This window comes from Styela clava, chromosome 2 (genome assembly GCF_964204865.1).
Source record: "Styela clava chromosome 2, kaStyClav1.hap1.2, whole genome shotgun sequence".
NCBI lineage: Eukaryota > Metazoa > Chordata > Ascidiacea > Stolidobranchia > Styelidae > Styela > Styela clava.
The window spans coordinates 14,073,887-14,100,949 of record NC_135251.1 but is presented as its reverse complement, the minus strand read 5'-3'; the positions used below and the strand labels follow the sequence as shown (position 1 = coordinate 14,100,949).

The following is a 27,063-nucleotide window of genomic DNA, read 5'->3' as shown; positions in this document are numbered from 1 at the left end:
TGACAGGATGGTTTCGGTCTGTTCGAACTGAGGGTATATGTACCTATTCTCATGGTGATGTTCCTTACAAATCAAAGCAAATTTATTTATGTTGAAATACTATTTCTATTTTAATCACACCACGCCAATTTTAAAAGAAAAACCTGGGCATCCATTGACATTCCCAATTAACGTATAAATAACATGATTATCTGGACTAAAATATACACAAGACGCATAATACACATCAAAAACATAAAGCTGGATTTTCATCGAACATTCCAATGCGAAATCTATTACATTATATCTGCATTTTAATTTGTTGGCCGTTTCCTGAAATTGCTTGAGGATTTATTTCAGTAATTGTAGTAGGATTAGAGGGAAAAAAATAATATACAACTTCAAAATCTAGCTATCTTCATAATTCCCTGTCAATAAATGTATTAACTAATTGACCACGATGGTTCCTTTTTGGCTACGATTGGAGAAATTATTGTTGCGAGTGCAGAAGTAGTGATACACTCCAGCCTCTGACATTTTGGCTGCTCCGAAGTCGAAATAGGCATCAGCGTCGTTCAGTGTTTCGCCAGGTTTGCAGTATCCTCCAAAGGCGAGTTCCTTCATCCTGTTTTCTGTCTCTCCCCATAGGAAATTGTCGCCGATATCTCTCGGGTAATTTACACCAAGCGTCAGTTTTGTGCCAGTGTCGCCTTCGGCATACGGCTGCAAAAAGAGAATTGCGCAGTGGTTAACGAATTGGCGACTTATGACTATGCTGTCATAAGTATCACTAGGTACATGAATCCGAGTTCACAGAAACTTTCTGTTCCAATAGACTCAAAATGTTTATGCAGGCCCTCCATTAAAACGACGATAATACTTCGCACATACCTAGATTTCAGTACGCAGTTGTTTTTAGTAACAAGTCATTATTAAGTAACAACAGCAAAAGGATCACATTTCGGTTTTGAACTATATATGACGTTAAATAAAATTAGCATACCCTCAGTCCAAGTTGCACTAAATTGTGTCTGTCTGTTCTTCTCGCACCTTGCCCAGCATTGTTTCCTGGGTTATTATCTGATCCAGTCCATTGAATGTGCACATGATCTCCTACATCTACATTCAATATGTTAGGCACAAAGTCATATTCGAATCCCGGGTAAACCTGTTAACGAGACAAAAATGCAGTGATCATCGTCTAAGATTCACATCTTCAAAACTCCCTAATTTTGTAACAGCTATTTTGGTTCAAGTAATCCACTTGAACGTAGATTCGCTGTTCATTCGTTGGTCTTTTAGTTCTTTAATATAATCACCTGTAACCGCTGTTATTTAGATGTTTCGCTAAATTCATACTGTACTGACTCACTGTCAATGATAGTAATTTGGATACTCAAAAATTCACAATTTTTTCAAAAAGATCTTAAAACCTTGACTGTCACTGCTTGTTTATTTGTTGGATATTATTGTCAAGCAAAAATGACGAACAAGAATTAACAAAAGGATCAAGTCATTGAAGAGGAGTTATGTGGCAAATGGTAAAAATAGATAGATGAAATAACACTGATTTACCAGAGAACTTGCTATTTCATGCCTGAAAATACCTATTTATTGTCAATATAAGCCCGTGATCCCAAACTGGCGTGCCGGTTTTCCATATGCCAAACCTTGCCTAAATGGAGACAATCATTAAAAACTTGCTCTTAGAAACTTGTCTAGAGGTAATTCAAGCTGAAAATAGAACAAATGTAAGACTTTGTTACCTGTGCAAGATTTCCTCTCTTTCCTCGCACATTAAGATTGTATATATTGGCATTAGTCAACGAAGCTGGCCTTTGCTTGATGGCGAAAGAATGTGACCTGTATTACAATACACAAAATTTGTTCATTGTCAATATTACAAAATTGCAATACCGAATTCCACATTAAAATGTCAAATACAGTTATCAAAGTAACTTGAACATTGATCAGAAACTTAGTACGAAGCGCTTGCAAGAAATCTTTAAATCGATTTAACCGTTTCCTTTATTTACCATAAACCTGTACGTGACTTATTTATAAACTTTTATCTACCCAGAGAAATATCTTAATTCATCTAGCAATGGCAGCAAACCTTTCACAAGACAACAACAAGGCAAGCTTTACATACTATTATCAGAGCTGGACATTTTCGAATACCTGATACTTTCAGAATCGAATCGGATATTTTTTTACTAATCGAATCGAATCTCGAATACTTGGGAGATATAAAATTGTATGCAACCGTCTTATTGTATTAGGTTCTCCAGACACATAAATCACTGAAAACATAGGATACATCACTCAGGCAGATTGCTGAGCGTTCGCACACAATAATAAACACGTTTTTATCAATAACTCACTGCAGAAAAGAGTCATATATATATATATATATATGTCAGAATTGCGTTGGAAAAACATTGCTTCAATAAAAACAATTGAGAAATTTACCTTGACCATTGGCAGAAAGAAAAAAAACAAGATGGCGGCAATTTGAAATTTTGCTCTGAACCGATTCGAATAATTTACTATTCGATTCGAAATGCCCAGCCCTAACTATTATCAACATTCTTCAAATGTTGTGCAGTAAACACTCCCAGTAAGCATTCAATAAAACATTCCCATACTCATGGGAAATTATTTACTGTTTTTGAACAGTATTCGTGGGATGCATAGGGATATGTAGGAATGAATTAGCCACTCGGTAAGACATTGCCCACACTTATACAAACCAAACTTAATTAAGTCGTTGATGAAATTTAATTGTTCACTGTAAGTTCTACTCAAACTTGGATTTAATATTTTGAATTATGTGATTCTGTTTCTTCCCCTGTTTTGAATGAATATAATTGATTAAATAAATAATGTATACCTGTCTTGGAAGGTTCTTCCGTATTGTGCAGTGTTCAAAGCAACACGAAGTTTGAACTTGTTCGGTCGTGTGCGCAAATCGAAAACGTCTACATTTGGATTATCTCGAAGGAAATAATGTCGCCTAGTAGCTTCAAGCTTTTTGTTACTTCTTGGGGATGTTTCGCCATTGAAAGCTGCAATACAAATACTACTAAAATCTGATATCTCTATCTGGAACGCACTTTCGTTTATCCACGAGTCAAGAATACTTTGGTGGGAGCAGCATATCACGAACTTTTAAATAAACAGCCTGATTATTAAATCGTCCACAACTACAATGAGGCGAATCTCACTTTATAGTTCGAAGACGTAAACCGGGGATCGGCAACCTACGGCCCGGGGCGGATCCGGCCCGCGACGCTTCGCTGAAGTATAGTAAGAAAACAGCTTTTTTGACGATTATATTCTTCACGTAACAGAATTTATTGTGAGACACGTGTCGACTAAATTATATTATAACCTAACAAGTAGGCTATATAATTCACAATAACTTGTTTAATGAGCCTATAATTTAATTATAATTAGACAAATGGCAACAAAATGAACAAAAGTTGACGCTAAGTGTAAATTTAATGGAGCAAAAAATATCAAATGGTCAGTCTTCGCGCTCTGCTTAAAATTTAACTTTTGACCTGTTGGAAATAAATGTGATTCATCGGCCATCCGTTCGGTTTTTAACTTTCTAAAAATATGTGCGGCCCGTCACTGACTTGCAACATTTATTTTCGGCCCGCGAGTGACAAAAGGTTGCCGACCCCTGACGTAAAAAGTCAACTCTAATATATTTTTTACAACAAAACATACTCAAGTAATTGTAGATTTCTTCCGGTCCCAAATTGCCATTTGCTCTGTCTAAATTCTTTGTATGGTCTGTGTCCCAGTATTTGAAATCATTTGTTGAAATATTATATCTGAAAAATTGTATTGAATAGAAAGACATTTATTTACATAATTATACAACTGATGGTAATTCTTGATAACGAATAGGGATATTTCTTGGGTACTCATGTAGTATGTGAAGATGGCGGACACCGGAACGTAGCATGTGTAGCAGGTTAGGGTTAAGCCATACGAAGTGTTTCAGAGAGGATGGGTCCTTTTTCGTTCCGTGGAATGCGCGAAGCATTAAAATCGCAGTATTTTCGCTTGTTAATATATTGAAATCAAACCTCATTCTTATAGTGCAATGTTCCTCGTTGATATCAGGGATTGTCCAGATATACGATAATAGTTCTCCTCCATATGTGTTGCCTTGATGATTATCTATAGACCATGGCGCTTCAAGACATTCTGGTGCGGCAATGCCGTGAGATGGGAACTCTCGCCATTCTGCGTTATACTACAGAAAAATTTTTCATTCTCAATTGTTCAAAGTGGCTACTATACAACAAAATGAGAATTGTAGAAGGAAACGACAACGAGGAAATTACAAATAGAAAAATAGGGGCTCCCGAAGTATGCGAACCAAGATGGCGGACATCGGAATGTAATATGTGTGCTAGGTTTGGGTTAGGCCATAATTTTAGGTATAAATACTACGGGAGGCTCTTGGCTAGTCTTCAAACTGATAATAGGACTAAAATAAGGAAAATTGGAAAAAAATTATCGCCTAACTCTAACCTGTTACCCATGTTACGTTCCGATGTCCGCCATCTTGGTTCGCATACTTCGGGAGCACCGAAAAATAAATATAGAATATATATGAATGAAAAAATTACAAATTTTGTACTTACAACAGTTCCATCTTCTAAAGTTACTTGAACCTGCTCGCAAGAAGCTTGGTCGTTATACAAAGTAATTTCTGGCGCTTCGTCATCTTCTAACAATTGGCCCTGCAATTAAATATGGAATTTACATTAATGCTAATATATATATGCCAAAATGTTATCTTTAGAGCGTTGATACCGAACCGGTTCGATTAAAATAAATTGCCGATTTGTGTGTCAAACCCAGCAAATTATCGATATTTCCAGCTAGAACCGCAATTTGCTCTAAATTATAACAAATAATCATATGTCATTTGTAGTCTATATTGATTATATTTTAGTCGACTTAAAACCGACTTTTTCTCTGGCTTCTTATTTAATGAAACTTTTTTAAACAACTATCAAACTCATACAGTTAAGCTTTTAATCCTAATTTTCACTTGTCACCATGTACTAACTTTAACACTCTCCCAGTATTCGTCAGGAAGACTACAAGCCCATTTCGACTTTTCGTTTTGACTTTCGGCATGGTAAAGAGCACACTTTGAGGTATCGGACGTGAGAATGGCGATGTCCTGTTGAATAAAATTAACTGAGCAACTTGTACGAAACTAGTTAATCATTTGTTATCACGTATTTTTTTCTTGATTCGTTGCCGGTTTCTGCCCCTTTCACTCGCAACCTTATTTGAATCAGAAGACATATTGCATCTTTATACCTCCTAATTGGGCAAATTGAGCAAAATCAGGGTTAGTGGAATATATATATCGTTTCAACTCTTCATTGTACCGTAACAAAGTAACTAATGTACACATTGTAATAGATATTAATAGAGTTCGCAGGCAAGAACAACAATCGGGCACAAATTAAGTAGTGGGTATGTGCACATATCATATCTTTCTTGAAAAGGGCGCGACCAAAGAACCCCACTGATTGGATGGTTCAGAAAGAATAAAATTATACTGTAAACATAACATCGAAGCATTACAAACGACATAGTATTTGCATAAAACGTTGATTGGCAGTACATGTCTTGTGTAGCTGCTCACTGTCTTTATGGCACCCGATAAGATAGTATTTCAACAGGGAGGCTTTAAATGGCGACTGTTCTTACTCCTAACTTACTTTCCATGGTGTTGGTCCAAAATAGGGATAATAATCTCTTTCCTCTGGGCATTCAAATCCGTGTCTATTACCGTTGTTGTTTTGTCGTGTAGATTGAGCAGAATCACCCATTCTACCTGCCTGTGTAATAAAAGAATGTAATAGTGGAGCTTAGTAGAATAACTACGTCAAAAATTCTAAATTATTATGAAATAATTCTATTTCAACGCCTTTACTCCAAACGCCTGCGTTGCACAGACAGAATATTGTTTGCAGTGCTGAAGTGAAACATTTCATTTTTCATAGGAGACATTTATTTGATAATAGGGCTGGCATTTTCGATACCGGATGATTTTGGATTGGGAATCGAATCGAATACTTATTAAAACTTTCCATATACGCAATTTTGCATATAGATACTCCTCTGCTAATGATTAGGACCAACTAACTTCCTTGGAACAGTTTTGCTTGAAAAAAATATGGTATGATATATACAATGACTTACTCTGTTGGCGACGAAAAGACCCTTATTTCTTTCGCGGCTTGCACATTGCTCGTAATAAGTTAAAGACTCGTGATGGCCATATTCTGGATTGGTATCACAGTCTCCATCACATTCCGTTGGTGCCTCGTCTGTGTTCGTACCGTCTCTCAAGTTTTCATCGCACATGTACTGGATGACTACATTACAATTATTGTTTTCATCATTACACGAGTGCTGATTTGCCCTGAAATCACATTGTATGAGAAGTGTAACGTAACAAAATGAAATGAATTATTAAGTGAGAAATTTTCGAACTCTAACCGACGTAATGGTTAAAAATCGTTGCTTGTGTTCATCGTTTTTTTGAGACTTGTGAAGAAATGTTAAATAATATATATAAATACAATTAGCAAAATAGTTTATAATGAAATTCAACATACTAACCATTGGATTTCGAGTTTTGATCCAGCGTAGTAATACATTTTCCCAGGAAAACTGCCAACATTGTGTCCTCCTCTGTCGTTATTCTGAGAGTCAAACAATCTATTGGCGTTCCTACGTCCACGAGAAGCTTCGTCACAACGATTGTTGCTGCCTCTATAACAGAACATATCATACTGGGATCTCGTGACGTAAAATTATTTTTAGGTCATTACTTCACGGCGGTATTGTATAAGGATGAACTGTTTTCTTTTCTGCCTTGCTGACGGGAGCATCAGGTAGGTAATCGAATTGCGTTTGGAGTGGTGAAATTGAACAAATGTTGCCTCTTAGGACCTAATAGGCCACAGGTTGTCGAAACAATGTTTACAAAATATTGTTTAGTACGATAAAAGTAAATACAAACGGAAAGGGTGCCAATAGCGTAAAATTAAGAAATAATACACAGCAAAATATTACCAAAAATACATGCACAGATGATTTATCTATTAACTTGGAATTGATTCGGCGTGCTGATAAATTGTAAAATCGTCATGTAGCTTAAAATAGCTGTCTTGGTGTTAGTTGGATATTTCATTAAAATTAAAATATGTTACCCGTAACGCCAAGCAGGAGATCTTACCAGAAGGAATCGTAAGTTATCAAGCAGAGCACAAATGTTTAATTTAAAAATATCCGTTCATAATATTTATAAAAAAAATTGAACTATTCCACAGGTTTTGGATAATTAAAATGAAACAGAGACCTTCTATTATAATTGACATGCATACCTTGGATTTCCCATATTGATATCACATCTTACGATGGTTATTCCAACGATCAGATTGAATAATACGGCAAGTAATTTCATTGCGTAATCTTTCTCTGTATTAAATGGACCTTTAATAATATATATACAGATAATTATTAAGTATAGAAATTATGTAGTTATTTGTTTTGTGTGTAATAAAGTGGCCGTGACTATAGTACCATGGAATTCAGTGAAAAATTTGAGAGACCGGAGAAGAGAATCGAATAATCACATATTCAAATAATTATCTTGAATGTTGAAAAAAGATGGGGATGGGTATACCAGCATGATTCGCAGTCTAACCAAGGTAACATCAAATCGTTCGCAATTCCATATTAAATTTTAATGAATAAATGCACACGCGATTCAACGTGTTTTCAAGTGCATCAAAGTAAACAACAAGATCTACGAGAACATAGGCCATTTCAAGACTCCTTCTCTTGGACTCCACTATCTCTAATTTATAATTCTAACGGGAATACTTTTTGCAAATCCTTATATAAAATAAAAGTCCTATTTTTATTATTTAAAAGTATTTATCTCCAAGCTCCAATGTCGATCAAAACGAATATACTACAATGTCGTTCAAATAGCATCTTGGCAGAGTGAGTAGTATCGCACAAAATCGGTGAAACTGGATTACGTTCGTAACAATTTATTTATTTTTACACTTAAAATTCCAGTATGACTCGAGACTGTACATGTTCGTAACAATTTATTCATTTTTACACTTAAAATTCGAATCTGACTCGAGATTGTACAAAGGTCCCTATACTCACGACTAAAACGCTTGGTTCGTATGTCGCCTAAGAACGACATCCCTGACTGCAAATTATTCCTTGGTGACAAGGCGTATAAGTTGCAAATAGCGATATATTACGTAACGGAGTCCAATTTATTTTTAAACAAATGTATTCAATATTATGACAAATATGATTTAATAATAACAGAGTCGCAATAGCACTAATTATCCACATTATATATTTGCAGATATGAAAATACAAAAGACGGAAATTTTGTAAGATATCGGCGGGATGAGTAATGTCCATAATTATATAAGCCCGTTAAAATAACACTATGCGATGGAATATATTTATATATAACTTAATAATCAATATTTCAATACAACTGAAATTTTAATAGGGCGGATGTAGTCAATTCCGACTATTCATAACGAGAATAATTAAGATGAGGAATACAAACATTCGCATTTACAATCTAATGACATACTGAACGATGTAATTACATAACTTTATACAAAATTGAGATGCTGTATTCAATGCAGTGTTACATAGAATTAACTAGCGAGTTTGTACGCATTTTAAATTAAAATACGTGAATTTTACTTGTATTAACAAAACTCGGAATGATATTTGACTTTCTTCGGTTTTCTTGGTTGGTCAATTTTTTCAAATTAACAAACTGCTATAAAATGATCAGATTAATTTTCAATTTTAATATCCAAGAAAAGTACTTTGCTCAAATATAGCATATTATTCGTGGTTGCTAACAGAATACAAATACAGCAACTGCATTCTATGATAGTATGTGGTAGTGATGTAGTGTACCATCAGAGTGTCCATAAAGTCCCTTTACAATTTCAATTTTGTAATGAAGTCAGTTCTCAATATATCCTAACCAGGTTTGCTGTTTTTAATCAGTAAATGTATTTTCATTTCTATTTAGTACATCCGTGGGGCCAAATATATGGTGCCGATAAATTCCTCTTTGGAATTTAAATTTTTTTTAATACCTCATGGACACATTATATTTATGTTTGTTATACTAAACTAAAGCAACGCCTCTTGTGCAGTATATGGTTATGTGTGGATATGGAGGGGCAGTTATTTACGCTGGTCTTTTTAACGATCAGGTTGATTAATATGGAAAGTAATTGCATTGTGTGATCTTTATTAATTAAGGGATTTTCAATAGTATCCAAACTCATACCTAAGCACTTTAAAATAACATTATGCGATGAAAATTAGAGATATATATATATATATGCTATAATCGCTGTAATAACGCTATAATCTATTCTTTATTTATTATATATAACTGGAATTTTTTAAAGGGCGGATATAGCGGATTCCGACTATTCATAACGAGAATAAAACACATAATGTTGATGAGGAATACACATATTTGCATTTATAAACTTCGAGATATTGAAATAATGGCATATTGAATGCTATAATAACATAACTAGCTACTGCATTCATTGCAGTGTTACCCAGAATAAACTAGCACCAATTTTGAATCAAAATACGTGAATTCTATTTCATTCAACAAAACTCCGAATGATAATTGATGTTTGCAGTTTACTTGGTCAGTCAAGGTTTCAACAAATTGTTATAAAAACAAACAGATTACATATCAATTCGAGATAAGCACTTTGCTTCAATCGTAAATATATACTACTACGCTTCAATATATAATATATTATTCGTGGTTGTTATCAAAATATAAACACATGATCTCCAGTTTATATGATGATATGGCCAGTGATGTAGTATGAATGATTTTTCGCGTTTATGGGGTTTTAGACACTTGTTTATGCGTTCTACAGCAGCTTCAGTTATGAACTGTCATCGTTCCATACTGATAAATTTTCGTTGGCGTGTTTGTTGCGCTAGTGCTTCTTGTATATTCCTGTTTGTAAACTAATCGGCATGCGTCAAATGACTGCGATATATTTCTGATTGTAAACCTTGGCCTTGTTCTTATATATGATATCTTTTTTGTTTGTCTCTTTACTTTTTGTGTTGCTTTGATTTATGTCAGAGAACCGAAATAAAATGATTGATTGAATTCACTGACAGGCCATCTATGTAAGTAGGTTTATTTCCCTCAAAAATATAACAGTATCTGCATAATAATTAAACAGTAAAACACAGACGGGAATACATGTTCAAGACCTCACTGGCCTAAGACACAGATGTGAGACATGCACCCCTACTAACAATTATAACAGCAGTTTAGGACTGCTGCGTTATAAAAGGACAACAGACATACATGTTATATAAGCATATATACATGTTATAGAAGCAGGTTTCCAAATAATCGATGTCTTTAAGATACTACAAAGGCAGGTATGAATAATTCTGTGTTAAGAAATTATTTACGATGAACTAGAAATACCGTGTATTGAGTAGAATATATTCTTGGAAAATGGAGAGGGTTCTCCAATTCTTATGATGTCACAAGTTTCCAACCTTTTCCGGGTTAGGCCATAATTTATTTCTGAATTTTCTTATTCAGTTCTATTGCGAGTTCGGGAACTGTTCGTGTTAGCCAGGTGAATATACTCCCTGCCCATAAGCTTCCGTCACTTTACACGATTTGATGTGAAGTAGGCGAACAAAATTAGTTACCTCCATATCAGTACACATACTTCTGAAGCGCCTAGAATTGTTTCCGTTATTTCTTCAATCTTTAAAAGACCCTCGTTTATTATGGCTTTTCCAAATTTATGATGTTGCATTAATATCCGTTACTATAATACCAGTAAAACTACACCATATACAAATTTGTATTTCCTCCCCGAAAACAGCAAAATTCCTACCTGGTTGTGAATGCCTGCTTAATATGCCTTGTTACTCTTAAAAACTCTTGAAGTGTCCTTTTTCAAATTTATTTCAACATCACAATCTAGAGCAACAGACAATTTATTGCAATATAAAAAAAAAACTACAATAGGGAGGCGGGGGGCTCAGGGTTTGGCAACTCAGTCACTGAAAACATTCGATCAATCTAACACCTGAGCACATTACACTTGCAATTTTCCACGCTTGGAAGCAATGTTGGAAGACATTACTCGGAAGTTCATTATAATCTGTGCTTTATGTGCAAATCTAAATTTCCAATCAAATAATGCTACATCAAAGCTAAGTTTTCATATCAAGCTCAGTCCTTCGTCCAGTTTTCTTTTCTTATTACAAAGTTCTTGTTTCAACATTCTTATTCTATCATCAATTTCTTGCAATGTGAAATCCCTTTGATCAGTTTTTCCATGTCTCGCCAACATATTTTCAGAAACTGTCGTAGAATCTTGCTTGGCGCCAACAAAATATTCCGGTGATGCACCTTCAATTGCGAGAACTCTATTTTCCAGGTTTTTCAATCTCCCATATATATCAGATGACTGGCCTATTATAAGGTTAAATTTGTAAAATATTACCAAGAGATCAAGACTAGAAAAGGTTTGCTAAATTACCTAAAGGATCGAGCGTTGCATCAGTGCATTTAACAATTTTTAATTCTGCATTTCCTCATGTGAGCTTTAACAGCAACTGATTACTTTCTGTGTACTTTACAAGGAAAAACGTGGGGCACATACCCTAGTGGTAGAAGCGTTCGACCCAACTATGATGGTACCGAATCTTAAAATTTCATACCCAGCACCTTACCCAGGGTGTACTAGATTAGGTAGGATTCCGGTCTTCCCAAACTATGGTAGCTACTTGCCTAGCGGGGCAGATCGAATATATGAAAAAGTGCACTAAATATAAGAAACTGCAGCAAATATTCTCAATCCTGTAAACTGATACACAAATGTAGCTAAACATTCAATAAATTTGTGAGATATATCCACTAGACTCACCAGAATCCACCTGTAAATGAGATTCTAAATTTTCTAATCTTTCTGCTACAGGTTGAGGTATATTCAATGTTTGTGCTTTTCTTGGGATTGGTTTATTTGTCGTTGGTTCTCTCCATAAGCCTTGTGATGTTATACGAAGTTGTGGACCTTCTGTATTCATTGCTTTACTCACTGAATAAAACAAAGCAGATATAAAAACTATAATGCTTAGAAGGTATATTCTAAACTGATATGGGTAAATTTTAAGGATGATCAATGGTGCTGTTAGCTATTGTCATTTCCTGACACTGTTGGATATGGAAATGCCATTAGATATAGGTACATGCTAATAATAAATTTATTTCGACTTCATAATCAGCATAACAATAAAATGATTGATAAAAACAAATAAATTAAAACTGATTATGAAATTGAGAGAGCAAACAAAACCTTAAACAAGGTTTAAAACGTACAGAATGTATATAATATGGAAGATTTTGCCACGAAGAAGTGGTACGTGTTCACTCACCTAAAAGGCTAAGACTTAAAGCAGGTTATAGTGGGTGTTAGACTTAACTACGTATGGTGGGTGGCATTGCGGGTTAATATCACGGGTTCAAATTCCGTACCCATCACCTCACCGGTGTAATAAACTGGGTAGTCAAAAAGGGTGCTGTCCTTCCGAGCTATAGTAGATTCTTACCAGGCACTGGTTGCTTGCACAGAGGCTTATTAATCCATCAAATAAAAGCATGAGGGTTAAAGCAGTCAATATGTTGAGGTTGCATTTTGCTGGTAGGAGTAATTTTCAACACAAGATCCTGAGAAAACCTCACTCTAATAAAGTTCATACAATGGCAGATGGCATATAACTCATTACTCATACTCATTTGGCTGGTAGCGGTTACAGCATAAGATTGTGGAAGAACTCCACATCTAATAAAGTTAACACAATTGCAGACGGCATTTAATAATCTACGAGCACTCGATAAATTCCAATTGACAGATGGGATTCTAAAAAACCAAGGGTGTGATAACAGGAATATTCCTGATCTAGGCCTTGATTACTAAATTGATTGCAATAACAGATAGCGTGAATATTACCTTGCATGTGTGATGAATGAAAACTTCTGGGTTTGTAGCATGCATTTGTCCTTGCACATCCTGCATTTGTGCTAAAAATGTATGGCAAGACCTATTAAATTATACACATGATAACAAAGAATACTGTATCATTAGTAATGAAAGTGCATTGTATACCTTGCAGAACCAACATCACAAAATTCTTTTACATTCTGTTCATCGACTACATTTTGTGCATGTGACATGAAAGCACGGATTCTTTCATTCAGCTGCAAAACATTTTTGAATGTTGGATATATTGTACAAAAAATTGATTAATATATGTTTATGCTCGTGGGGTGAATTTGTAAGATGCATAAAAAGGCAATCGATGAGTTCAGAAGGGTAACAAGGAGGCAAAAGCATCCACTTCAACCATACGATTTTCATATTTATCCTTGGGGACGGAAGCCCATAAGACAGAGTAATCGTACCACAGCCTTTTACGCATAATTATTGCCATGGGATCAGAGGCGTAGCCAGCATATTTTGCGCCCGGGGCAAAATATAAAATTGGCGCCCCGACCCCCACGTTTAATCATGTTTTCTATTGCATTTAATTGTATATGTAAAAAAAATTATATTTCGTCACGCTAATAACCGAATTGCGTAAGTCATTTTTAGCTGTTTTGAGAAAAACGTAAAAAAACTTCCTAATGATATTGCTATGCCATTGAGAGTCTTTAATTTGCCATAGTTCAACTTTTTGATCGTAGCCGGATTTAAGTTAATTTGTATGACGCAGTCATGTGACGTCATAATGGCACACTGTGATTTAGGCAAAAATGTGTCTATGGCTAGAGGACATACGCAATTTTGCAACTTGTCTATATGTACCAGTCCTGAAAACCAAACAATCCAAAATCCCCAAAATAGCTAATCTGTTTCAATTACATTATTTTTTATGTTTAAAAATATATATTTCATCAATATAACACGCTCTGCACATCACCGAAATAAGACTAAAGTTAAATATAAAGAATAAAACAGTAATGTACTCTTATATAAAAGTCAACCAAGGTGAATTGGACTCAGACAGTAAATATCACAAGTGCACGCCTTCCTATACAGTAGTATAAATTGAAAATTATTAGCGCTAAGCTAGAATCTGAGATGCAAAAACTCGAAAATCCTTCGCCTAGGTTATTTTGCCTTTGTGACGTCACAATAGTCCTGCGTTAACAATGATAATTCATTATGACGGAACAATTGAACAAATTTGCGTATCATACAAAATTTCTATTTTTATGGGTTTCGGAATTCTTAAAATAAAATCTGAGTCGCAGCATTACATAAATACCTATTTTATGAAAAATTCAAAACCGCCCAAAATGACTTACGCAATTCGGTTATTAGCGTGACGATATGTGAATTCAAATTTATATGTATTTATATATTTTATTATTTATTCAAAAATATATGTATATGTAAATTCAAATTTTAATGGAACATTTTATTTAAAGAAGAAGCAAAGCTATACAAAATAGAGCATATGTCCCACTCAGTTACTGTCAAAGATGATCTACATAGTCTAAAATAAATTCATTTTTTCAATTTCACTGTCGTAAACTGGTTAAGACGTCATCAAAATCTGTTTTTTTCCAATGTTTCTCTTTCAACACTTAAAAAATGCAAGATCACGGTGACGATCCTGTCCCGTTGATGCACGCGAATAGGATAAAATAAGTTTCAATCTGCTGAAAGACCGTTCACAGCTTGCAATTGAAACTGATATTGTTAACAAAATTTGTAGAGCAATTCGCAGATTGAATAAAACGTCGTCTCCAAAAGACACAATAAAACCAAGAAGAGCCGAAGGAGTTTCTGGTTGATCTACAGTTCTGTTACTGAGCAGCATTCTGCAATCTCCAATTTCGGTGAAAAGTTCGTGGCCATTGATGTCCGTGTGGTAGAGATTTGCGAAATCTGTGCAATCTCGACGAATTGTCGAAAACGGCATTGAGTTCTTTTAGCACAGTATAATATATTTTATGTAACTCTGCCGCAAAGTACGGTACTTTGACAACAAAATACAATCCACGTATTACTCAAAACATGTATTAACATCATTCAACCAAATTCCGTTTCCATTTGTCTCCAGCACAGAACTAATATCAACTTACATCCGAGTGCGCAGGCAAGAACTTAACGATACAGAACCACGTAATTAACCCGGTGCATTTTGTTACCTAACGTTACCAAATCAAATTTTGCTTTGTTTTCCGGCCATGTAATTACGATGGAAATCTGACCGTGCTATGTGCGTGATGACGTCGGCAGTCGTAAGTGGTCTGACCAAGTGTGCAGTTTGCCATGTACTAAGATTAGATGTCTGCCGCCGGTGCGATCTTGCTTGTGACCGTTTTTTACCTTTGTTGTGAAATTTTTGCCAGCCCCATTTTGGCGCCCCTGTACCTTGGCGCCCGGGGGAATATGTACCCCACTGCCCCCCCTAAGCTACGCCTCTGCATGGGATTTGAACCCATGCAGAGAAATCATAGCTGTGAAGCCTGTGATGACAAGCGATTCCTAATGCTTAACACTCTCATCCCAATCTGGCTATGTTTCTTTGTAGTAACTATCGAATAACTGACGAAACTACTAACCAGCAGCCAAATTATAAGTTTATATATTACCTGTTGGTTACTTGCAGTAATTTGCACAACAGCAGAATCTACTTTTCTAAGTGCCTCTTCTTTTTTCTTTTGCTCAGCAGCTAAAGTCTACAACACAGAGGTAAATTCATAAAAAATACATACATAGATATGCAATTGAAAATCGCTTGATATTGGATTAAAGCGCTAGGTTATATTGAATTTTATAAAATGAAAATTAAGCTTGCCTATAAAACACTGAAATCAAATCTGTAGCTTATGTGAACTTACTGAAAGACATTTTGACAATCGTAATAGAGATTCTGTAACGGCCTTCGAATCTTCATTACAGTTTGTTTTGTCATATTCAACTCTGGATATTTTGTGCTGTCGATAAAATATAAAACTTCATGTTCTTCATGCTCAGGAAAGGTGTAATTTTGGGATTAAGTTTTAAAATACTAGTCATCTATGTATGAAACACTCATACTCACACGCACAAAGTTCAAGTGTTCAATTGTCAGATAAATTTTCTTCATTTTTGTATAAGTAATTAAGAATTGGTCCTGTTTTTTGGTAGCCCTGCATCACCACGAAGAAGTTCTCAATATATCTTAACCAGGTTTGTTGTTTTTTAATCAGTAAATGTATTTTTATTTCTATTTAGTACATCCGTGGGGCCAAATATATGATACCGATAAATTCCTCTTTGCAACTTTATACTTTATGGACACATTATATATAAATTTATGTTCGTTATACTAAACTAAAGCAACGCCTCTTGTGCAGTATATGGTTATGTGTGGATATGGAGGGGCAGTTATTTATGCTGGTCTTTTTAACGATCAGGTTGATTAATATGGAAAGTAATTGCATTGTGTGATCTTTATTAAGGGATTTTCAATAGTATCCAAATTCATACCTAAGCACTTTAAAATAACATTATGCGATGAAAATTAGCGATATATATATATATGCTATAATCGCTGTAATAACGCTATAATCTATTCTTTATTTATCATAACTGGAATTTTTTAAAGGGCGGATATAGCGGATTCCGACTATTCATAACGAGAATAAAACACATAATGTTGATGAGGAATACACACATTTGCATTTATAAACTTCGAGATATTGAAGTAATGGCATACTGAATGCTATAATAACATAACTAGCTACTGCATTCATTGCAGTGTTACCCAGAATAAACTAGCACCAATTTTGAATCAAAATACGTGAATTCTATTTCATTCAACAAAACTCGGAATGATAATTGATGTTTGCAGTTTACTTGGTCAGACAAGGTTTCAACAAATTGTTATAAAAACAAACAGATTACATATCAATTCGAGATGAGCACTTTGCTTCAATCGTAAATATATATTACTACGCTTCAATATATATTATATTATATTATTCTTGGTTGTTATCAAAATATAAACACATGATCTCCAGTCTATATGATGATATGGCGCAGTGATGTAGTAGGAATGATTTTTCGCGTTTATGGGGTTTTAGGCACTTGTTTATGCGTTCTACAGCAGCTTCAGTTATGAACTGTCATCGTTCCATACTGACAAATTTTCGTTGGCGTGTTTGTTGCGCTAGTTCTTCTTGTATATTCCTGTTTGTAAACTAATCGGCATGCGTCAAATGACTGCGATATATTTCTGATTGTAAACCTTGGCCTTGTTCTTATATATGATATCTCTTTTGTTTGTCTCTTTACTTTTTGTGTTGCTTTGATTTATGTCAGAGAACCGAAATAAAATGATTGATTGAATTCACTGACAGGCCATCTATGTAAGTAGGTTTATTTGCCTCAAAAATAGAACAGTATCTCCATAATAATTAAACAGTAAAACACAGACGGGAATACATGTTCAAGACCTTACTGGCCTAAGACACAGATGTGCGACATCCACCCCTACTAACAATTATAACAGCAGTTTAGGACTGCTGCGTTATAAAAGGACAACAACAATACATGTTATATAAGCATATATACATGTTATAGAAGCAGGTTTCCAAATAATCGATGTCTTTAAGATCCTACAAAGACAGGTATGAATAATTCTGTGTTAAGAACTCATTTACGATGAACTAGAAATACCGTGTATTAAGTAGAATATATTCTTGAAAAATGGAGAGGGTTCTCTAATTCTTATGATGTCACAAGTTTCCAACCTTTTCCGGGTTAGGCCATAATTTATTTCTGAATTTTCTTATTCAGTTCTATTGCGAGTTCGGGAACTGTTCGTGTTAGCCAAGTGAATATACTCCCTGTCCATAAGTTTCCGTCACTTTACACAATTTGATGTGAAGTAGGCGAACAAAATTAGTTACCTCCATATCAGTACACATACTTCTGAAGCGCCTAGAATTGTTTCCGTTATTTCTTCAATCTTTAAAAGACCCTCGTTTATTATGGCTTTTCCAAATTTATGATGTTGCATTAATATCCGTTACTATAATACCAGTAAAACTACACCATATACAAAGTTGTATTTCCTCCCCGAAAACAGCAAAATTCCTACCTGGTTGTGAACCCCTGCTTAATATGCCTTGTTACTCTAAAAATCTTGAAGTGTCCTTTTTCAAAATCATTTCAACATCACAATCTAGAGAAACAGACAATTTATTGCAATATTAAAAAAAAACTACAATAGGGAGGCGGGGGGGGCTCCTGGTTTGGCAACTCAGTCACTGAAAACAATCGATGGATCTAACATCTGAGCACGTTATACTTGCAATTTTCCACGCTTCAGCAATGTTGGACGACTTACTTGCCATTTTTCTGAAGTTCATTGTAATTTGTGATAAACGTGCAAATCTAAATTTCCAATCAAATAATGCTACATCAAAGCTAAGTTTTCATATCAAGCTCAGTCCTTCGTCCAGTTTTCTTTTCTTATTACAAAGTTCTTGTTTCAACATTCTTATTCTATCATCAATTTCTTGCAATGTGAAATCCCTTTGATCAGTTTTTCCATGTCTCGCCAACATATTTTCAGAAACTGTCGTAGAATCTTGCTTGGCACCAACAAAATATTCCGGTGATGCACCTTCAATTGCGAGAACTCTATTTTCCAGGTTCTTCAATCTTCCATATATATCAGATGACTGGCCTATTATAAGGATAAATTTGTAAAATATTACCAAGAGATCAAGACTAGAAAAGGTTTGCTAAATTACCTAAAGGATCGAGCATTGTATCAGTGCATTTAACAATTTTTAATTCTGCATTTCCTCATGTGAGCTTTAACAGCAACTGATTTCTTTCTGTGTACTTTACAAGGAAAAACGTGGGGCACATACCCTAGTGGTAGAAGCGTTCGACCCAACTATGATGGTACCGAATGTTAAAATTTCATACCCACCACCTTACCCAGGGTGTACTAGATTAGGTAGGATTCCGGTCCTCCCAAACTATGGTAGCTACTTGCCTAGCGGGGCAGATCGAAGGGCATATCGAATATATGAAAAAGTGCACTAAATATAAGAAACTGCAGCAAATATTCTCAATCCTGTAAACTGATACACAAATGTAGCTAAACATTCAATAAATATGTGAGATATAACCACTAGACTCACCAGAATCCACCTGTAAATGAGATTCTAAATTTTCTAATCTTTCTGCTACAGGTTGAGGTATATTCAATGTTTGTGGTTTTCTTGGGATTGGTTTATTTGTCGTTGGTTCTCTCCATAAGCCTTGTGATGTTATACGAAGTTGTGGACCTTCTGTATTCTTTGCTTTACTCACTGAATAAAACAAATCAGATATAAAAACTATAATGCTTAGAAGGTATATTCTAAACTGATATGGAGAAATTTTAAGGATGATCAATGGTGCTGTTAGCTATTGTCATTTCCTGACACTGTTGGATATGGAAATGCCATTAGATATAGGTTCATGCTAATAATAAATTTATTTCGACTTCATAATCAGCATAACAATAAAATGATTGATGAAAACAAATAAATTAAAACTGATTATGAAATTGAGAGAGCAAACAAAACCTTAAACAAGGTTTAAAATGTACAGAATGTATATAATATGGAAGATTTTGCCACGAAGAAGTGGTACGTGTTCACTCACCTAAAAGGCTAAAGCAGGTTATAGTGGGTGTTAGACTTAACTATGTATGGTGGGTGGCATTGCGGGTTAATATCACGGGTTCAAATTCCGTACCCATCACCTCACCGGTGTAATAAACTGGGTAGTCAAAAAGGTTGCGGTCCTTCCGAGCTATAGTAGATTCTTACCAGGCACTGGTTGCTTGCACAGAGGCTTATTAATCCATCGTATAAAAGCATTAGGGTTAAAGCAGTCAGTATGTTGAGGTTGCATTTTGCTGGTAGGAGTAATTTTCAACACAAGATCCTGAGAAAACCTCACTCTAATAAAGTTCATACAATGGCAGATGGCATATAACTCATTACTCATACTCATTTGGCTGGTAGCGGTTACAGCATAAGATTGTGGAAGAACTCCACATCTAATAAAGTTAACACAATCGCAGACGGCATTTAATAATCTACGAGCACTCGATAAATTCCAATTGACAGATGGGATTCTAAAAAACCAAGGGTGTGATAACAGGAATATTCCTGATCTAGACCTTGATTACTAAATTGATTGCAATAACAGATAGCGTGAATATTACCTTGCATGTGTGATGAATGAAAACTTCTGGGTTTGTAGCATGCATTTGTCCTTGCACATCCTGCATTTGTGCTAAAAATATATGGCAAGACCTATTAAATTATACACATGATAACAAAGAATACTGTATCATTAGTAATGAAAGTGCATTGTATACCTTGCAGAACCGACATCACAAAATTCTTTTACATTCTGTTCATCGACTACATTTTGTGCATGCGACATGAAAGCACGGATTCTTTCATTCAGCTGCAAAACATTTTTGAATGTTGAATATATTGTACAAAAAATTGATTAATATATTATGTTTATGCTTGTGGGGTGAATTTGTAAGATGCATAAAAAGGCAATCGATGAGTTCAGAAGGGTAACAAGGAGGCAAAAGCATCCACTTCAACCATACGATTTTCATATTTATCCTTGGGGACGGAAGCCCATAAGACAGAGTAATCGTACCACAGCTACTCGTCCATGACAGGTATGGAATTAATTAGTCAGGTTTTTGAACTTGATGATGGAGGAAGTTGCAACTGAACAGTGGGTATGTGAACCGCTCTACGATGGTGAAGAATCCAGCAATCCTTTTACGCATAATTATTGCCATGGGATTTGAACCCATGCAGAGAAATCATAGCCGCGATGACAAGTAATTCCTAATGCCTAACACTCTCATCCCAATCTGGCTATGTTTCTTTGTAGTAACTATCGAATAACTGACGAAACTACTAACAAGCAGCCAAATTATAAGTTTATATATTACCTGTTGGTTACTTGCAGTAATTTGCACAACAGCAGAATCTACTTTTCTAAGTGCCTCTTCTTTTTTCTTTTGCTCAGCAGCTAAAGTCTACAGCACAGAGGTAAACTCATTAAAAATACATACCGGTATATATATAGATATGCAATTGAAAATCGCTTGATATTGGATTAAAGCGCTATGTTATATTCAATTTTTAAATTTGAAAATCAAGCTTGCCTATAAAACACTGAAATCAAATCTGTAGCTTATATGAACTTACTGAAAGACATTCCGACAATCGTAATAAAGATTCTGTAACGACCTTCGAATCTTCATTACAGTTTGTTTTGTCATATTCAACTCTGGATATTTTGTGCTGTCGATAAAATATAAAACTTCATGTTAAATATATCCAAACAATTTAGTAAACATTTAAAGTAAAATAGTCATTCTTGATATCTTTTGGTCTCTCTCTTTTTTCAGTACCTCTGTTAAAAATGTGTTGATGTGCATCAAAGCCCTGTCAATTATGTCACATTGGTCTGACTCCATTTCCATTCAACAGATGTTCGTAACCTTTACAGTATTAGAAAAAATATAGTAAGCATCAATCATGTACTATTTGAAAATTTATCCCAATTTAGGCAAACAGAAGATACCTATATAAGTATATAGTGCGAGTGTGATAGTCTGGTGGCTGAGCCATCTGTCCTAACTGGCTGGCATTGTAAGTTTGAGATCTCAGGTAAAGCATAAATTACATAAATTTTGAACAGAACAGCTCAGTTGTACAAATATACCAGCTCCTAACATTTTACTGTCATTAGTGGCTGAATTTGTATGCATCAAAAGTGTGGAAAAGACATAAAAATACACAGAAGAAGCAGTCCTAGCTATCATATTTCATGACTTTGCCTGAAATATTTAATAATCAGAATACAAAATATATAAACTTTAATCTTCTGTGCAAATTAAGAGAAAACTATAACTGGAAAATGTTTCAAAAAACCTCCAAAGTAAGTTTGCATGCTGTACTATGAACTCTAAACCGAAACGGGTTTCTAAGCCAGTTATCATACTCTTTCCATTCTTAACAATTCCATCTTCATTTTCATGGCAATAAATTTGATTAATAGTCTACAAATATCTGAATATATACATGCAGTCTATGCCTCAACAGTTTGTTTCCATTTCAGTCAGCACCGCAATACTGCATGCAATTTACTTTTTAAGAAATAAAAATGAAACAAAATTCAATAATAAATAAATGTAAATTCAAACATTCATTAAGTACCTCCTTTAATCCTTCATCACACATACATACGGTATTTTTGAAAGTGTGATTAAATTCCAATAAAGAAATACACAAATATTATAAAAATTCGTGTGAAATATTTAGAATCTCCAATTTTTCGAATGGGTAATTTTCCGCTACTCACCTCGTTTGGATGCACGTGATACTTTTGTACGTCACGTGAAGTAAACACACAATAATTTGAAACGTCAAAACCTGACACAGAATATTCCCCTTTTCTTATGTACTTGTTATTGAGAAACAATTCGATTGCCTTTTTCCTTTCTCGTGTGGCGTACCAAAATTGATATCACCACTCAGGTTCTTTCTGCCAGCTTCTTGGACACTGAAGTTGCAATAGAGGTCGATCACAAAATAATCTTCTTGCGGTTCCAATTACAGCAGAGTAACTAAGTTAACTAACTAGATTAATTATACACCTGTAAGAACTTAATACAACCAAATACTCCAATCAGAAATACAATAAACAAATAAAAACATGAAAAACACAGTACAAATACCGTAGGATACATACGAAACAAAAAGATACGGAATTGGTCTATGACGTCACAGTCATGAACTATTTACTTATAATGGGATATTAAAAACCGGGTAAAACATACCTAGATATACATAAGAATAACTAGTATGACACTAAAGATACAACACAAATCCTATCTTATCGACAAACACGTAATATACATGGAAATACGCATAGAAATCACACAGGAAATAAACTGCGAAAGTAGACTAGTTACGGAAGTGGTAAATACAAGCTAACTAGTGAACAGAGCTATACCAAACTAGAGAAACAGTAAACCTGTACTACTAATATCATTTTACAACACGAATTACATAAAATTACGGCATTAAAACACTATAATAATAACCTAATACACAGAGGAAATATCTACACTACCGGCAGTCTGACAGACCAGCAGAAAGAGAATGTTACACAGCTGCTCACTAATGACTCAAGTGTTAAGAATAAATATTGACATACAAAATAAAACAGAGTTATAGACGTGGTCGTCTCATTACTCCCCCCTTTTTCAGATGGGAAATTACAAAGAAATTTTCCATCTTCAAAATTGAAAAACCATAAAAATGTGAAGAAACTGCAAAGAACTGTACACTCAAATGAAATGTATATCTAAAATCAAAACAATCAATTGTTAAAAGCACTATCACAGTCAAATCAAATGTAATCATCCAAATATCTAGGCCTTCGCCTAGTACGTTGGCCATTATCAAAGTTCGCATCAACTGTAACTTCTTCTGGTACAGTGTCTGGCCTTGAAGAGAAAGGTAATACATCAAAAATATCATGAGCAATCTGCTCATCATTTTCCATAATAGGTTCCACATCAGGTAAAATCTCACATCCAGTTAAGTCAATGTCATTATCTTCTTCATCTTCATGAAGGTAAGGTCTTAACTTGTCAACGTGTACAATTCGAGAACGTGTTCCCGAATTCTTCTGAATCCTATACAAGTGATTAGGTAAACAGTCCACAATTCGATAAGGTCCAATCCAAGGAATACTCAGCTTGCGATGCTTAGGTGGATAATAATACCACACCAATTCATCTCTCTGGAAAGTAAGTGGTTTAACACCCAGATCAAAATTTCGCTTTTGTCTGGTTGCAGCAGCATTTAGATGTTGCCTAGCATGAAGAAAAGCTTTTTCAGTTGCACAGGAAAACCATTCGACAAACTCAGTGTAACAAGGATGAGTTGATGACTCTGGTTTGCCAAACATAACATCAACAGGCATCTCGATTTCTCGTCCAAGCATTAACTTGTTCGGTGAATATCCTGTACTATCATGTACGGTGGAGCGATATGCCATACAAAGATATGGGAGATGGTCGTCCCAATCATTTCGATTCTCATTTACAAAAGCTTTCAACATCTGCTGTATGGTCCTGTTGAAACGTTCAACTTGTCCATCTGAACGAGGATGATATGGAGTTGTTCGAGTCTTTTGAATCCCGTACAATTGACACATTTCTGAAAATAATTTTGATTCAAAGTCTCTTCCTTGATCTGAGTGGAGAATTCTTGGTACCCCAAATCTCGAAAAGAATTGAGTAACCAATGCATCAGCAGTGGTGTCAGCTCGCTGATTTGGTAAAGCAAAACATTCCACCCATTTAGAGAAATAGTCCGACAAAACCAAAATGTGTTCATTTCCATTTTCAGTTACAGGCAATGGTCCAAGAAAATCAATGGCAATCCTTTCCATAGGAGCTCCAGATATAAGTTGTTTCAAATCTCCCTGTCTTCTTCCGTAAAGCATCTTTGTTGAAGCACAAGACTTGCAAAATTTGCACCATTTCAGAATGTCCCTTTTGAAACCAGGCCAATAAAATCTGCGCCTTATACTCTTGAAAGTTCGATTAGCACCAAGATGACCCGCAGTGCGCAAAAAATGGAGCTTATGAAACAAGTCCTGCCTCAAATTTGATGGAACAATCAATTGGATATGCGATTCCTCCGATTTACAATCAGGAATCCAACGACGATAGAGAAGTCCATTATCTACAAAAATCAAGTCCCACTGCGACATTAAACGTTTGGTCACTGTTGATTCAGGCATGTATTCTTGAATGTCAGGTTTCTGAGCAGTAAGTTGTTTCCATTTCAAAACAGCAGAAATATCTGGATCTTCACTTTGCCAAGATTTAATTTGCTCATCCGTGTAGGTATTTAACCAATTACAATCGGAACAGTCTGACGATGATTGACCGGGCTGTTTTGATATTGCACTTACAATAACCTTACTCACAGCCACATCACCATTGGTACCACAATCAGAACAATCTTCTCGCTTGCATTTGCGAACTTGGCGTGACAATCCATCAGCATTGCCATGTTTCACGCCAGGTCTGTGTTCAATCTTAAAGTCATAAGCGCCAAGTGTTAATATCCATCTTGCTAACATTCCTTGAGGTTCACGAAAATTGATCAACCATTTCAGAGCAGCATGATCTGTGCGAATTCTGAACGGTCTCCCGAGAAGAAAATGACTGAAGTGACGAACAGCCCACACCACAGCTAATAGTTCCCGGTGTGTAGCACAGTATCTACGTTGAGACTTGGACATAGTCTTACTGGCATAAGAAAGTACACGTTCATTGTCGTCCTGAACTTGAGATAACACTGCACCAATCCCAAAACCACTGGCATCAGTATCCAATACAAATTCGCCGATTGTCCTCGGAAAGCTAAGAATTGGGGCAGATGTCAGACAATGCTTCAAAGTTTCAAAAGCCTCTTGACATTCAGTACTCCATACAAAGGAAATATTCTTCCTGGTCAATCGAATAAGAGGTCCAGCAATTGTTGAATAATCTTGAACAAACTTCCGGTAGTAGTTCGCTGTGCCTAGAAAACTACGAATATCGCTGACAGAATTTGGCGTTTTCCATTCTTTAATAGCCGCAACATTTCCAGGGTCGCAACAGACACCGTCAGATGAAATAAGATAACCAAGATAAGAGGTGCTCCGACGGAAAAGTTTACATTTCGAGGGCTTCAAGCGTAAACCGGCACGGCGAAGTCTTATAAAAACTTCCCGAAGATTTGAGAGTGCCATTGAGAAATCACTACCATGAGCCAAAACATCATCAAGAAAATTGAAACACCCGTTCCACAGGAGATCACCAAGGATATTGTCCATCATCCGTTCGAATGTTGCGGGAGCATTAGCCAAACCGAAGGGCATCACTACAAAGTGAAAATGACCACGGCCTGGGATACTGAATGCTGTCTTTTCACGGTCTGCAGGGTCAACCTCCACTTGCCAATACCCGCTTGCGAGATCAAGAGTTGAGAACCATTGTGCTCCGTTCAAGGACTCAATAATATCCTCAATACGCGGCAAGGGATATGCGTCTTTGTATGTGACGTCATTAAGCAATCTAAAGTCCACACAAAATCTAGTAGAACCATCCTTTTTAGGAACTAGAACAATGGGAGAAGAATATGGGGAATCGCTGGGTTCTATGACACCCTGGGCCAGCATATTATCAACAGCTTCTTCGGCTATCTTCCTACGCGCCCACCCCATTCGGCGAGGAGCCTGCCGAATCGGCTGTGGTGTGGTTGTGATGATCCTATGCTTTGCTGCCGAAGTACGGCCAAGTTCACCATCTGGTCCTACAAATACATCATGGAATTCACAAATCAAGTTGACCAACTGTTCACGTTGACTCGGGGTTAGATCCTCAACGGAATTGACCATGTCATGTAGATGTTCTGGTAATTCAGAAGCTATAACCCGATTATCGGATTCGTCAACTTGAATTTGTGCTACAAGTTGAGGGTGTGCAATACCAATCAAAGATCCAGCCCTGATCTTAAGTTGTCTGCCTTTTTGGTTCACCGCTAGAACAGGAACAGTGGACTTTCCTGGATCCACTACAGAAGAAATCAGCTGAACGCCGTCGGCAAGGAAAGAAGAATTCAGCGGTTCAACAAGAGCAGCAACGTCAGACAAATTGCTTTTCGTCCAAGGACGACTAAGTTGTGCAGGGATAACAACCTTAGAATATGGCGGTATAGTAATATCTTCTCGAACCGTTACACGACAACACGGTACAGACTTTTCAGTAAACAGT

The 27,063-nt window shown here is 35.7% G+C and overlaps 2 protein-coding genes across 5 annotated transcripts; both read right to left on the bottom strand.

Moving 5' to 3' along the window:
- Positions 1-150: 150 nt before the first annotated feature.
- LOC120336573 (protein DD3-3-like) lies at positions 151-7,528 on the bottom strand. Its single transcript, XM_039404269.2, has 12 exons — positions 7,419-7,528; positions 6,652-6,804; positions 6,229-6,451; positions 5,745-5,864; positions 5,078-5,194; positions 4,647-4,745; positions 4,083-4,252; positions 3,718-3,824; positions 2,873-3,047; positions 1,746-1,842; positions 983-1,147; positions 151-702 (listed from the first exon to the last, which is right to left on the bottom strand). The coding sequence occupies exons 1-12, from the start codon at positions 7,496-7,498 to the stop codon at positions 427-429; spliced, it is 1,782 nt and encodes a 593-aa protein (XP_039260203.2). The 5' UTR covers positions 7,499-7,528; the 3' UTR covers positions 151-426.
- A 1,804-nt stretch (positions 7,529-9,332) lies between these two features.
- LOC144432382 (MAP3K12-binding inhibitory protein 1-like) lies at positions 9,333-22,736 on the bottom strand. Of its 4 annotated transcripts, none has more exons than XM_078120404.1 (8): positions 22,584-22,736; positions 21,631-21,720; positions 16,028-16,123; positions 15,779-15,865; positions 13,281-13,372; positions 13,125-13,195; positions 12,042-12,212; positions 9,333-11,587 (listed from the first exon to the last, which is right to left on the bottom strand). In XM_078120404.1, the coding sequence occupies exons 2-8, from the start codon at positions 21,700-21,702 to the stop codon at positions 11,334-11,336; spliced, it is 843 nt and encodes a 280-aa protein (XP_077976530.1). In that variant the 5' UTR covers positions 21,703-21,720; positions 22,584-22,736; the 3' UTR covers positions 9,333-11,333. The 4 variants fall into 4 exon arrangements, with proteins under 4 accessions (XP_077976530.1, XP_077976525.1, XP_077976526.1 ...); XM_078120399.1 differs by lacking the exons at positions 9,333-11,587; positions 12,042-12,212; positions 13,125-13,195; ... (1 more) ...; positions 15,779-15,865; positions 16,028-16,123 and adding exons at positions 18,357-18,864; positions 19,331-19,501; positions 20,407-20,477; ... (1 more) ...; positions 21,166-21,252; positions 21,425-21,520 and having other exon boundaries at positions 22,584-22,719; XM_078120400.1 differs by lacking the exons at positions 9,333-11,587; positions 12,042-12,212; positions 13,125-13,195; ... (2 more) ...; positions 16,028-16,123; positions 22,584-22,736 and adding exons at positions 18,357-18,864; positions 19,331-19,501; positions 20,407-20,477; ... (2 more) ...; positions 21,425-21,520; positions 22,439-22,578.
- Between the last annotated feature and the right edge of the window lie 4,327 nt (positions 22,737-27,063).